Source organism: Coffea eugenioides, chromosome 4, assembly GCF_003713205.1.
Source record: "Coffea eugenioides isolate CCC68of chromosome 4, Ceug_1.0, whole genome shotgun sequence".
Taxonomy (NCBI): Eukaryota; Viridiplantae; Streptophyta; class Magnoliopsida; order Gentianales; family Rubiaceae; genus Coffea; species Coffea eugenioides.
The window spans coordinates 605,969-619,444 of NC_040038.1; the positions used below are offsets into that span (position 1 = coordinate 605,969).

At 38.1% G+C, this 13,476-nt stretch overlaps 3 protein-coding genes across 4 annotated transcripts; all 3 read right to left on the reverse strand.

The window, feature by feature from the left end:
- Positions 1-430: 430 nt before the first annotated feature.
- LOC113768049 (proteasome subunit alpha type-5) lies at positions 431-4,799 on the reverse strand. 2 transcript variants are annotated; one of them, XM_027312277.1, is made up of 10 exons: positions 4,697-4,799; positions 4,441-4,521; positions 4,172-4,253; positions 3,936-4,016; positions 3,550-3,663; positions 3,351-3,452; positions 2,483-2,541; positions 1,269-1,371; positions 913-978; positions 431-820 (listed from the first exon to the last, which is right to left on the reverse strand). In XM_027312277.1, the coding sequence occupies exons 2-10, from the start codon at positions 4,452-4,454 to the stop codon at positions 728-730; spliced, it is 714 nt and encodes a 237-aa protein (XP_027168078.1). In that variant the 5' UTR covers positions 4,455-4,521; positions 4,697-4,799; the 3' UTR covers positions 431-727. The 2 variants fall into 2 exon arrangements, with proteins under 2 accessions (XP_027168078.1, XP_027168079.1); XM_027312278.1 differs by having other exon boundaries at positions 4,441-4,533; positions 4,697-4,731.
- Positions 4,800-6,956: 2,157 nt separating this feature from the next.
- Positions 6,957-8,881, reverse strand: LOC113767825 (uncharacterized protein At3g61260-like). The gene is made up of 3 exons (XM_027312027.1): positions 8,361-8,881; positions 8,188-8,269; positions 6,957-7,271 (listed from the first exon to the last, which is right to left on the reverse strand). Exons 1-3 carry the CDS (start codon positions 8,879-8,881, stop codon positions 6,957-6,959), a joined length of 918 nt encoding a protein of 305 aa, XP_027167828.1.
- Positions 8,882-9,244: 363 nt separating this feature from the next.
- Positions 9,245-10,122, reverse strand: LOC113767826. Its single transcript, XM_027312028.1, has 2 exons — positions 10,066-10,122; positions 9,245-9,931 (listed from the first exon to the last, which is right to left on the reverse strand). Exons 1-2 carry the CDS (start codon positions 10,120-10,122, stop codon positions 9,245-9,247), a joined length of 744 nt encoding a protein of 247 aa, XP_027167829.1.
- Positions 10,123-13,476: the final 3,354 nt, after the last annotated feature.

Consider the following 13,476-nt stretch of genomic DNA (forward strand, 5'->3'; position numbering starts at 1 on the left):
CGTATCTTGGCCGATTTGATTTAACATTATGTCGAGAGTGCAGATCAGCCTTGTATCTTGGCTGATTTGATTTAACATTATTGTACTAGCAGATGACTGATATAAGAGTCCAGATCAAGGCTACTTTGATAGTTCAAGAAGAAAAGAAGAAACTTTAACGAAAGGTTGTCGAAGTTTCAACGAACAAAAGTGCGAGCTTGTGACACGTAAAATCCTCCCATTACCCTTCATTTCTCTGCTTGAAAACTCAGACGAGTGATGTACAAATCCTCTCCCTCCAAATTCTTTATTTACACCCTTTTCCTTCAACCCAAATGCACCGTGACGGTTAAAACAAGCTCCCTGAGTATTAGCATATGATACAAAAGAAAATATTCTTTCACTACATTTTCTGTCTATTCTAAAAATAAAATGTCCTGCAAAATAATAATAATAATAAAGCCCCTCAACGAGCGTACCAATATTTTTGTATAGAAACCATGAAAACCAAAGAGGACATGTACGAATATAGTAACCAGGAATTCCAAGAGATACAAATCATGGAAATGGTTTGGGCCATTAGACTGACTGGTAAGGCATAACACACTCAAGCAGCAGTTTCTGATTGAGGCCATGTAAAAGAGGACCATTAGAAAAAAAATACTAATCCAATAACATCATCACATGTGAAATGCAAGCACTAAAGAACTGCAAAACAACCAAGAAACTGCTTGAAGTGGCTCCCTTCTCATAGGCGGGTAATGACAGCCTCAACCTCAGCTGGGGTGTAGAGATGGTAGGTTGGTGCAACCTTTGCAATGTCAACATTATTAGGGGTCACCTGACATCATAAAGCCCCAACTGATTGCAAGTTTTGGAAAAGTGCAACAGAAAGTATGGCATGACTTGCAGAAGAATCATCAAGAGTTTTACCTTTTCTTCCATAACTTGCTTGAGTATGGAAAGCGCAATAGTTTCAGCTTCTTGGAGAGTCAGGTCCTGCATGGAGAGCCAAAAGTAAGGCAAACAACCCATCTTTCCTTTTCAATGCGCTCTATTTTGGCATGAAAATACTTTGTTGTGCTTCTTATTGAAGCCAAAACTGAATTGACAGCTTTTCACGGTAAGCATAAGTGGACAGACACAACCACACACAAAAATAACACACAGCTGAGCACAGTGTAGGAGGCCCTCAACAACTACCTTCACGGAAAAAAAATGGAAAACAGCAAAAAGCAACTGTAATAAAATCATGAGAAACTAAACTGGTTTAAAGAGAATATATGTACCTTGTTATATTGCTCTTGCAAGGAGCTGTCAGCACCTTCAGAACCAGAACCAATAGCCTTTGCATTGCACTGCCAGAAGGTGCCCGATGGATCTGTGTAATACCTATAAACATACCTTTGGTTAATTTCAACCATTACGAAAACAACAGAACACAGGTTTTATGAAAGGGATAAATTTCTTTCCCTCGTGATGGCAGCTGGTTGAAAAAAAGATTAAAAGACCTACACCAGAAAAGCAAAGCAACTGCTGTTCCTTTGTCTGCGTGTGTGTGTGTGTGTGAGAGAGAGAGAGAGTGTGTGTGTGTGCACATGCATGCGTGCATGAGTCACAGCATCAAGGATTAGTGAAGGTCAAAAAAAGATCAGCTCAACAGCTTGGCTCAAAAATTATAGGCGACACAAAAAACAAATCTAACAGGAACTAAGATAACAAGAGGAGAAACTAAACATCTGCTTGTGAAGATAGCTCAATAAATATCTGCATAAGCAGCAGACAAATGGCACAGTAGAACTAATGGCACAGTAGAACTAATGGCATCGGCTCTGCAGATTTTACAATTCAGAAAAATTCTTAAGCTCCACTAGCAGAACAAAACTAGGATAAGTACTAAGGGGCAAAATATAAAAACAAAAGAGTATGCAGGATAACTGATCCATGCCTGATCATAGTTAAAAGAGAACGAAGCCCAAGATCAACTAGGAAGCTCACTTAGAGCCAACAACATTTATCCCTGAATAGATAATTAACTTAGATATCTTCCTCGCTGATGTAAGTTCTAATCAAAATAAAACAAGGTCTAGCAACACTAAATTACTTACTACAACTATATGAACAGAAGTTCATCTCAAGCAAGTAGCAACCAGTTCTACGTAAATAAAAGTAACTATAAGTCACGATGTTCCAAAAGGTCCAGTCAATAAGAGAAAGTGACCAAGTGAAGACACCATCAGGCATATACTTTGACAAATCAGCTCTATATGGAAAGCATAAATTTTGGCAGAGATCAAATTGCAAGCAAATGCCCTAAACCCCAGAGAATACTAGTAATTGACCACAAGAGACTGAATGAGAAACAGAGACTGTCAGGACATAAGCAACAAAAATACTCTAAAATAGGCTAGATCTGTCCACCCATTTTGTGGAAGAAAACGAAATCAAATATGAAGCAACTATTTTTTTTTTTTTTTGTTAGTAAGAAATAACAAATACTTACAAGCTGGGACCATTTTCATCATGACCAGCAATGAGAAGAGATACGCCGAAAGGTCTAGACTGCATGAAAATGAGCAAAATCATGTGTCACAAAACAGTACAAAAATAAGGTATTAATAAATCATACCCCTCATAGAATATAAAGTAGTAGCACAAACAATAGCTGCACAGGAAGCAAAGAACCTAAAATAGCAAATTAACTAACATTAACTTTTGCTTAATTGAATGATAAACTGTCCAATAGCAGCTCAGGGTCTGGAAGCAAATGCAGAAGTAGAAAGATGAAAAAGGCTCATAAAACCTTGTTCAACACCTTGATAACTTCCCCCTTCCAACATACCAACTCCTGGGGCAACACGTGTATTCCTATCGTTCAAGGAGGTTCTCAAAAACAAGATACTCAAAAGTACCAGAAAGAATTAGAAAAGGACAAGGAGTAGCATCTCTCTAATATCACAAATCAATTTACTACTTAAAACATATGTTAGCTTGAGGTCGAAAGCATGCTTTGATACACACCTCCCCAACTAGTTATGCAATTGTCCATCCTACAGTGTCTTCTACATGTGAGTGCATAGACTTGAAAAGAAAATTTATTCATGAAGTGAATGAACGTTCTTTAGCTACCTCAGAGAACAAATACAATAAAATAAATAGCTTAAACAGAAAATGGATGTGCGCTAGGAACAAAAAGATATTGTGGATGATAAAACAACAACCAGGAATATGTTTTAAAACAAAACTACTACCAACACTTCCAAGCAGATAGTAAATGCATAGAAGGTTGGAGTCAAATTTGATGAGGCCTTCAGGTAGGTAAATGTGAACAAACAAAATTAGAAGTTAATACACAAAAGGAAGATGCTAACCATAGATTCTTCATCCCCCTCACCAAATCGCAGGGCTAGATCACACAGAGCTTGAGTAGTCGATTCAACAGTCATTGGCTCACCATACGAGAACCTATGATTCTACCGGGAAAAAAAATACAAGATTAAACACCCAGTAACTAGTCAATAAAAAACAAGAATAGAAATTTAGTCAAGATAGCTGAAGAAAAGTGAGTACCTGTGTTTCAACTCGAGCATGTTCAACCAGAGTTCGAGCATCAGCAATTAATCCACTCATTGCACAACCAATATGCTCATCTATCTCCATAATTTTCTCCACGCTGCTAGGCTCCTATAGGAGTACCAGACATGCGAAGAATTCAGTAGCATGAACTTCTGTTGCAGCAAGCTACTATCACAAAATTCAAAGACTCTTGAACAAATAGATGTATGGAAAAATCTGGTACACTCGTAAACCTTTCTTCTTGTTTATAAAGTAAGGTTTTTTTTTTCTTTTTATTTTAGATAACATTATGGCCCAAAAAATTTACAAAAAAATAGTAAATGGATTATATTGGAAATTGAGGAGTACACAGTAGTAAATAAACTAATCACAGTGCAGACCAGGAGTGGAGAGGTAATACGCTTCTCAACGGCTAGAACAACCCCTTCTTTAGTCTTCAACCCAATTGCAGTTGACCCCAGCTGTCAAATAGTAACAGCAACAGTAATCAAGATCCTGTAAATTTCTTAATTCCAAACCAAAAAGAATAAAATGTACGAACTAACACATATCCATATAATCAACCGAGCTAGAATCCTCTGTATAGAGGACTTAATCAATAAGAAAACAGCCTTACTTTGATAGCTTCAATGGCATATTCAACTTGAAACAATCGACCTTCCGGAGAAAATGTGTTGACTCCTCTGTCGTACTCAGTCCTTTTTTTTCGTTTTTTTGTTTTTGGGGTGGGGAAGAAAAGAGAAAACTCTCAGACAGATCGTAGGGACGATGAACAAAACAATACAAACTTAATTAAGTTGAGATAACGAAATACGGCTAAAAAGAAAAACCCTAAATAAAACCTCCAAGGGAAAAAAAAAGAAAAAGAAAGAAGGATTAGCTAACCTGGTGAGGAACATTGTCGGATGCAATTAATTAGTAGCTTCGACTCAAAAAAGCAAAAAATTACAGCTGCAAACTGAAGACCTGCACGAAGAGCTGGGAGAATTTTATTAAATTAGGAGAAAAATATAAAATTGAGAGTACAACCTAAAAAAATGACAGCTTTAATCTTGATAAACTAGCAAAAGAATTGGCTGGAAAAATATCAGATCAACAAATAGAATTAGATCTAACTTTAAGAAAAGAACGAAACACAGACCCTGGGACTTTGGGGTGGTTTTCTGAATGGTCCTCTCTCTCAATCTCACAAGCTACATAGAACTCTCTCTCTCTGTTTGCCCTTCTTGCCAAGCAAGGCAGCAGACCCGACCCGACCCCCACATGCGGATCTTGTTCCTTTTGGGTGTCGCATTTGTTGGGCCGTAATTTGCTTCCCAGTGAATACGATAATTTCTACATACATAAAGGCCCACCAAGTTGTTGACAGCGGATCTGGGGGAGGCCCAAGTAAATGATTTACTACCCACTTTCTTCTTCGGATTTCAGGAAGCCTTGTGAATATCCATCCTTTTGTTCTTGGGCCCCTTTTCTAAAAGCCAGAGACAGAGACGGGAAAACTTTCACCAACCACATCAAAATTCAGCTTTCCTCCTAAACTTTAAGTACAATTGTTGTCAAAATCCCCAAAAACTAGCTCAATACTAGTTAAGTTAGCAGCAACTAAGATTAAGCAATAATAACAAGGAAAGGGTTCCAATTATTGGTTGTGTTTGGATTGCAATTTTCTGGAGTTTTTTAATAGAAAATGTACCGTAGCGATTTGATGCATGTGAGGTAAAAAGGTGATTGGAAAATGTGTTCAGGAGAAATCGAGATATAATTTAGAGGTTAAAGTAGAAATCGAGATATAATTGAAGGAGGTAAAATGGAATTAATCCTTACCATTACCACTACTTTGAAATTTCTTGGACGGGTAGTACAGTGGTAATTATAACATCTTAATTAGCCGAAGCCGCAGACTTAGAATACAAACACTAGCACTGTTATGGTCATGGGAATTAGAAGGGTTTGTGGCGTTGGAGCTGGAATTTTCGGCTTGGTCGATTATTGTTGTGGGTGGACGAGCCGAATACATTTTTACAAGAAGTCATTTTTTGCACAACTTTTGCGACTATGTATATAGGTTAGAGAGGTTCAATCGTATAAAGGGCGAGCCGTGTTATGTTTTTTTTTTTTGGTCAGCGTAATCAAATAGTACAAAACATTGGTGAATTGAGCAGACGCATCATCAGAGCTTTCACCAATGTAAAGTTGTAAACCCAAAGCGTGAGACGATAAAGAAAGACAAACCTATCTATCCGTGTACCAAATACCGCTACTTACTGCTCTTAGAGACAGAGAGAGAGGAAACTACATACTGTTCTAGTGGGTAGCAGACTAGCAGTAGTAGTATATATTTGGGGATAGGAATGGTTTCTTCAGTATGCAGCTTTATGAAAAGACAAGAGCTAAAGTTGACGGTGCAAAGACGTGTTCTTGGGCCTCATGGTGATTCAGCAATTTTGGAAGCTTTTTGCCTTCTCTAATCAGAAAATTGGAATGGGGTGTCAGCAGCTTGTTAGCCATGGATAGCACTCGCTCCAAATTCAAAAAGAAACGTACGTACGTATGGGGGCCTTGGGGGTGGGGGATGGCGCTCTTTGTCGACCAGCTACTACTACTGCATCTGCATGCATGCATGCTGTGATGTGATTCCCCTCCTCACATGTCTCACATTATGATGGATGCTGGTATCTTTGCGTCCAATTAGGAAACCATGCGCATAATTTGTAGAATCTTATAGTAGTATATAAGAGAGAAGAAAACTGAATGTATAGCTGAAAATTTCTACTAGTAATTATACTGATAACTAATTGATCTTCACTTTACATATATGTTTTGAGTATTGTCAATGTATACGTGATAGTTTGATAGATGATATATATTAATGTATAGACTATCACGGTTTGATAGATGATATACGAGTAACTCATGCTGGGTTGGTATTGATTTGGTTCGAGTTTCAACCGTGAAATTCAGGAGCACTGGGTCTCGATTATTCTTGATTAAATAAATAAAAGATGCTCCACCAATAAACATAAAGGTAGGTAGATGTTCTTGAATTTGTGCACCCGTGACGTTCAGGACCACTGACAAGGCAGCGAAGCAATGCTCGGAAAATCTTGGGTTCATGGGATTTAGGATTCTACCAGCTTCAACTTCAAGAACAAATAGAACCTACCTATATGCTAGTCCACATCCAAAGTTAATTTACTCAATCTAACATATAATTTCTCATGTATCCACGACATAATTACCCTTCCCTGTCCTTTTTACTGAGACGAGAGATGTTTATGTAGCAAGGAAGAGCTAGGGGAAGGAATCATTTCTAGCTGGTTTTTTTTATCTACTAAGAGTGCTTGAGGTAACAATTGCTGCACGATCTCGTATGACTTGTTTCCACCCTACCCGCTAGTTGTCTAAATGTGATGGTTATTACAGGGAAAGCAACCACAGGAATTGTTTCTAGTGATATATGAGGTTTGGCGGTTGGTAATCTTCCGGGCTTGCTCATTGGCATTTTGTATTTGTTCAGAATGTTGAAGCCTGGAAGCAGTTCTCCACTCCTCAGCTTTTCTATGGACAATTGCCATCTTCTTCATCAATTTCTCCTCCAAATTTGATCTCATCTTCTCTACTTTCACTGGTATTTGTTCACATGTTAAACAAACAAAAAAAGGTGCAAGTGATAACAATGCTGACAACATCATTACCATCAGATTGAGACAAAAAAACTGCAAGTGCCCACAAAAAGTCCAATCTTAAGATATTCTGCTAGGGCTAATTAGCAAGTCCTCCGCACGAAAGCTTGCATTCAAAAAATTCTTGATTACGGATTCCAAGGTTTGATCAGTCAAATGGACAAAGCACTGATTTTTATTGGCCTTGTTTATCGACAAGTAATAATTTAGTCTCAAGTATGTTATCCATTAGTTCATGCAAATGTGACAAAGTTTATCTAGAATTTTGCCACTGCTGCACCCTCACATGGAATTGGGACTTCCCAAAGTAGGGGTCATTACGCGTAACCATATAAAACTAAAATTATGCAGTATACTACAGGGATTATCCTGCTTTCTTCTCCCTCATCGAGAGAGAAGGAAGACTGTGATGCACGCCGGATGAGAAAAATGGCTGAATAAAGAAACTTGTTTTGGACCACAGAGGAAAAAAATTGTGTTCTATAGCAGCGGGTGGCTCGATGAAGACCAATCCAGCAACAAGCCTGACAAATTCTCCAAACTATAGTCAACATAATCCAGCCGTTCTATATGTTTATTACACTAACAGATACGTATAGTCTCGGACTGGGGGGAAGTAGATTTTGAATTCTTAACCGAGTTTTCCTTTCGTCAGAGGCCATGCTGTACAGAACCCAAGTTCCCATATGCATATTTCCACAACGTTTCCGAGGTATTGCTTGCATATATGGAACAATAATGATACTTTGAAAGATGCATGACTGATCTGGCCTTCTTGCAAGAATGAAAATTTTATAGCTGTTTTTGGGCTGGGGGATTTCAGTTTTAAAATAAACCAATCAATTCACAGCTTTCACATCTCAAATGCATGTATATTGTGGCACAGAGCATAATGCTTATCTATCCAAGAAGAATCCCACGAGGAACCAAGAAAAGGCCAAAAGGGTACCTCAAGTTTTCTTGATTGAGCTTCTGCCTTTGCCCTTTGGAGGTTCACCCAAGCTTGAATCTTTGCTTCTTCCCTCTGGTACCTGAAGATATATTAGCACAATCAATTTGTATTTCTGGATATATAAGAGGGTGTAAATAGACTTGAGAAAAAAACTTGGCTCTTTAATTTACCTAATGCAGCATTTGGTCTTCTCTTCTTCTTCCCATGCATAAGCCTTGGACTCGGACAAACTCTTCCTGCAGTCATTGGTTAGATCAAAATGCCTCAAGCTCTTTGATATTTCCTCTTCCTCCTCTTCCCTCGAGCTCCAATTCGACGTAACAGAATCAAATGGCGCTGTTCCAAACTGCAACTTGGCTAAATGGCACTCTTGCAATTGTGTGATGTCAATGGTAGTGGTGCTACTGGAATTCGACAGGACTAATGGACCAGACCTATCGGCAGGAGTGTTGTGGCGCACGGGCGACGTACTTTTGAATGGAGTATGGCATCTTGAAGTGGTAGAACTCCCAAGTGGAGTCATTTCTGTTCCAATGTCCCTGTGCTTGACCTCATTCTTCACTGCCTCTGTTGCTGCATCTTTGGTCGATTTTCCTGCAGCACTTCCAAATAAAAATCCTTCTTTCATTGGTTCTGAGCATTTAAAGCTGGGGAAAATAGGATCCGCCTCGTTTGTGAACTTATCTGCCATAGCAAAATTAACAAATGATTGTCCAAAGATTAGTAAGAAAGAGTGCATATCCACGTTACAATTTCTGCTCTGGCTCAAAAACTCGAAACTAACCAAAGTTTGGGTCGGGATACCTAAGTTTCGAAGTGTGCTGGGAAAAGAAATACCATAATCGAGTAGTTTTTTCTTTTTTGTTTTTCCCCCTTCACCATAGGATATTTACTTAGACACCTTTTTAATTTGCAACTATTAAACCTTGTCTCTTGTTAATTAGTAGTAGTGCATTTGTAGCCAAGCTTCAAAAGTCGCATCACTTGGGCTTTTACAAGGCCAAAATAAAAAAAAGGAGCATACAAATTGTTGTGTGCACAATAAGTGGAACAATTACACCACAAAGGCAATGGGGTAAAGATTATAGAAAAGCTTTTGACCTTTTAGCAGTACGTCTGCTGCTGCAGCTGAGGCTGACCCTTCACTGAAAGCTCCAGCAGATGAGTTATGATGGCCGAAAGGGGGTAAAAGCCCCTGGAGGCCTGCTTTTGTAACAACTGTAGAGACCTTTTCATCTATTATGACCCTTGATTTTTCAGCAAACAACTCCGGCTCAGGCTGAGCCTGCTGTGGCTTAAACTCATTACTGCAATGCTTGGACATCTTTGAGGAGCAAAACTGATGCAACGGAGGCCTTGAGCCGTGGTAATGAGCAGGGGAGTCATGGCAAGAGCTGCCACTGATGAGCCACTTCTCAGCATCTTCCCACTTGGAAGGGAAACTCTTTCTTGACAAATTGCCAACGCTAAAGCTAAAAATTGGCCTGCCTGGTGTGGGAGGGGCATCTGCATTATTCCTCTTTGAAAACGAACTCAGTCCCAGGTCTCTCCTTTTCTGAGCCGGCACGTCCAAGAAACCTCGGCTCTCCGCTCCATTGCTACTCATTGGAAATGACTTGACAAAATCAGAAGTTTCCTTTAGATTGAGTCTGCACAGAGGTTCGTGGATTGCATGGTCCAGAAAAGGGTTCTCTGTTCCCGTGCTGTAGAAAAAATTGTTGCCCTCTACTAGTGTTGCTTCCTAATGTCACAAACCCATAATGCACATGAAATAATAGAGAAACTGTCAAGTAAAACCCATGTCCGGAAAAAGAGGTAAGAAAAGAAGAAATTACAGGGAAGTGCAAATGGGAATGGGATGCATTTATATTTCACCTGTTGAGCTGGGAAGACCGGTGGATCTTCATAGTATTTGGGGCCTTTGAGATCCATGTTTTTGAGCCAGGAATGAGTAAGTAGAGGTATAACTATCAACTATGGAGGCAGAAGAGACCAGCCTCTACTGCTCTCTAGTATTATAATCTCTCTTATTGGAAATGGAATCTATATAATAAGAGGCGTTGGGGAGTTGGATGGCTTTACAAATGTAGATCAACTTTGATAGAAAAGTCCCTGCCATAGGAAAGTGACTGAGGCAGTTTGGTGGTGTAAATGAATAAGCGTAACAGGGGAAGAGGACTACTCAAGTAGGAAAAAGTTTTGACCAGTGGGGAGCTTGTGTGTAAAGTACAGTTCACAATGACTAAAATGTACCGCAGGACGATGATCTTTGCTTCCCCAGGAAAATGAAAATACACTCGCATATAGGAGTACTAGAGAGTGGTGTATCTGACCAAAGGACAAAGTGTGTTGGCAGCATTGAGTGGTGCAAGCTATTTTTGCTTCATTTCGTGCGGCAAACCACACTGAGCCAAAGCTCAGTAGCCACTAAAAAGAGAAGGGATTTAGTAATTTTTTTTTTTTTTTAGCTGCAAGTTGGGGCGTGAATCCCACTTATAAGTGAAAAAATTTTAAAAAGGTGTGAGAGCACTTTATTAGTTTAATCAGATCAAATCCATGTACCTGTTAATCATTTATATATAGATTAGATTATAAGAATGTTATCGACATAATCTCTTTAATCTCTCCTTCCCTGTAGAATAGAATAGATTAAATTACATGAACGTTATCGTTACTGAAAAAAATAAAAAAGTTTCTCATTGACTTTCCTCGAGGTGAAGAATAATTAGATTGATCTGGTTTCTTTCTCTACATATATATACATATACATATATACACACATATATATATATATAGAGTAAGATGACCTGTGTTCCTTTAGCTTTTTCGATTTATTTATTGCAGTTTGTCGCATCTTGCATTTTGATTTTGATACAAGTATAGAACCTCTCATCATCTCTGTAGCATTATTGATAGGGAGGCACCCTCGAGGCACATTTGCGGTTGATATTAACGGACGGGGACATTAATGTAAACAACATAAAACTTTATTGGGAGGTTATTCGATTCTAAAAACTACGCTGGTGATTTTTGTGAACTTGCAAAAATCCAGGAAAGATGACACGTGCTACCACGCAAGTGACCCTAAAAAGGCAGAGGGAGCTTTGGGAGTCTCATAATTCATATGCAGTCAGCCAGAAAGAGGAGAAGACGAGATACATGCATGGCCTTCTTTGCCAAGTTAAGAAAGAAGAAGAGTAAATAATAGGGAAAAAGAATTTAAGTATTTTAATCTGTATCCGCCTCATAAGTCCTCCCTAATCCTTGTTAGTATTTACTTGGTCATGTTTTAGAAGGTATTGCCAGTTGCAAGCTGCTACTGTCTCAAAAGTTACAGCCAGCCTGTCTCCGGATAAAGAACAATAATTTTGCAAGCTGGTCCATGGATTACCATTTACACTTCTTGTTTATTGCTACCTATAAACTCAACAGTCTTATCCTAATCAAATACTAGAATAGAACCCTTTTGCGAGTTCAAAGAGATGCTTCGAGATTACAGACGATAATCAAGTGCTGAGCAACCGGAGATGGCCACATGATCAAATGCTATTATTGAAAACTTCATGTACGTACCTACACACTCCGTAGCGTGCGTAACCTGTGCTGCGTCTCTGTTGCCAGCGAGTGACTAACCACGTCGAGAAGGTATCCCGAAGTTGGAGACAGGAGAAGAATCCCAGCTGCAGAACTTAAAAAATTACTCCGTTTGGAATAATTGTTTGGAAAAACACCACTAATAGTAGTATTTTTCTGTGACGTGATGTATGTGAAATGAAAATATAGTTAGTATAATAAAAAAATGTATTTATGATGCAAGTAAAATATTAATGGGTTCAAATTTTCATTATCGCTCTCTCTTTTTTAAATCTCGCCCATTATCTGTTGGCATTATTTGTAAAAAATTATTTGCTTGCATTATAAAATATGTTTTCAATCAACCATTCTATTTTATAGACATCTCTTTGTCTCATATTATTTTAAAAAAAATATTACAATAATTATTTGAAATAACGTTGCGCCACAAAAAAAATTTTAAAGTAATTATTCAAAATAATCTCCTATCAAAACACACACGCAAATAATGGCTATCCAACCACGTGACGAGTTTGTTTGGATTAAAAAATATTTGGAAAACTTTGTAAGATTAAAAAAAATGTCTATCCAAATATAGTACTACTCCATGAAATGCAATTCATTTACCCAACAAAGTAAAAAACGGTTGCGTGCAACTCCTTTATTTAGGTGGGAGGAAGACTAACTTGTCTATTTATTATAAGGATACAAGGCGTGCGCGTGGCGTTGGGTTCACTAGTGTAGCGTGCAGACCTGCACTTGCAATAATGCATTTTTTTTTTTGTGGGATTGATGCAATAGTGCATTAAACATAGAATTAGTCAGCATTCGGGCCTAATTGCTCAATAAGTCTACAACTTGTGATCGGAAAACAGGAAACCACAGCCGCATAATTATTTGTGAAACAGTTGAAGTAGCACGCTAATATTCCTTCCTTAATTTTGCAACACGCGCTTTAATCACTGAATATGCTCCGCACAATCAACAGAAGCACCTGTCTTATTGTTGCTCGCCGGAGTTTGGGACCAATGTAGAACGACTACTGGTATTTACCGCAACGGATCTTCTGTCCCACATCCTGTGCCACTCTCTGTCCCACTTTTTATTATATTGCTATTTCTCCTTCATAAACATCATGTTTTAGTTCTTTTTTGTTTCCTTAAGATTCAATAACTATTAATTCAGTAAAAAATAAATACAACAGCTTCAAAAAAGCAATATATAATAGAAAATTAAAAAATACAGCAGAAAATTCATAAAAAATCTCATTTTTTATGCATTTTGATTTTTTGAGTTTGTTAAATTTTGTGTATTACTGAATTAATAGTTATTGGATCTTAAGGAAACAAAAAAGAACTAAAACATGATGTTTATGAAGGAGAAATAGCAATATAATAAAAAGTGGGACAGAGAGTGGCACAGGATGTGGGACAGAAGATCCGTTGCGGGTATCTACCATACATATTGCTTGATTGCTACTAACGTTTAAGTTTGTTTGGATTGTGAATTATTAGAGATATTTTTACTGTAGCACTTTTTGTGATGTGATGTATGTGAGATAAAAAGGTAATTGGGAAGATAAAAAGGTGTGTTGGAAATTATAATGATGATGTAAGCAAATATATTTTGGCAAATAAACCGCAATGTTGGTTTGTTTTGAGCATAGAATGTTTGATTCGAGCAACTCGTACCACGAATTGGATCAGCTTTGTG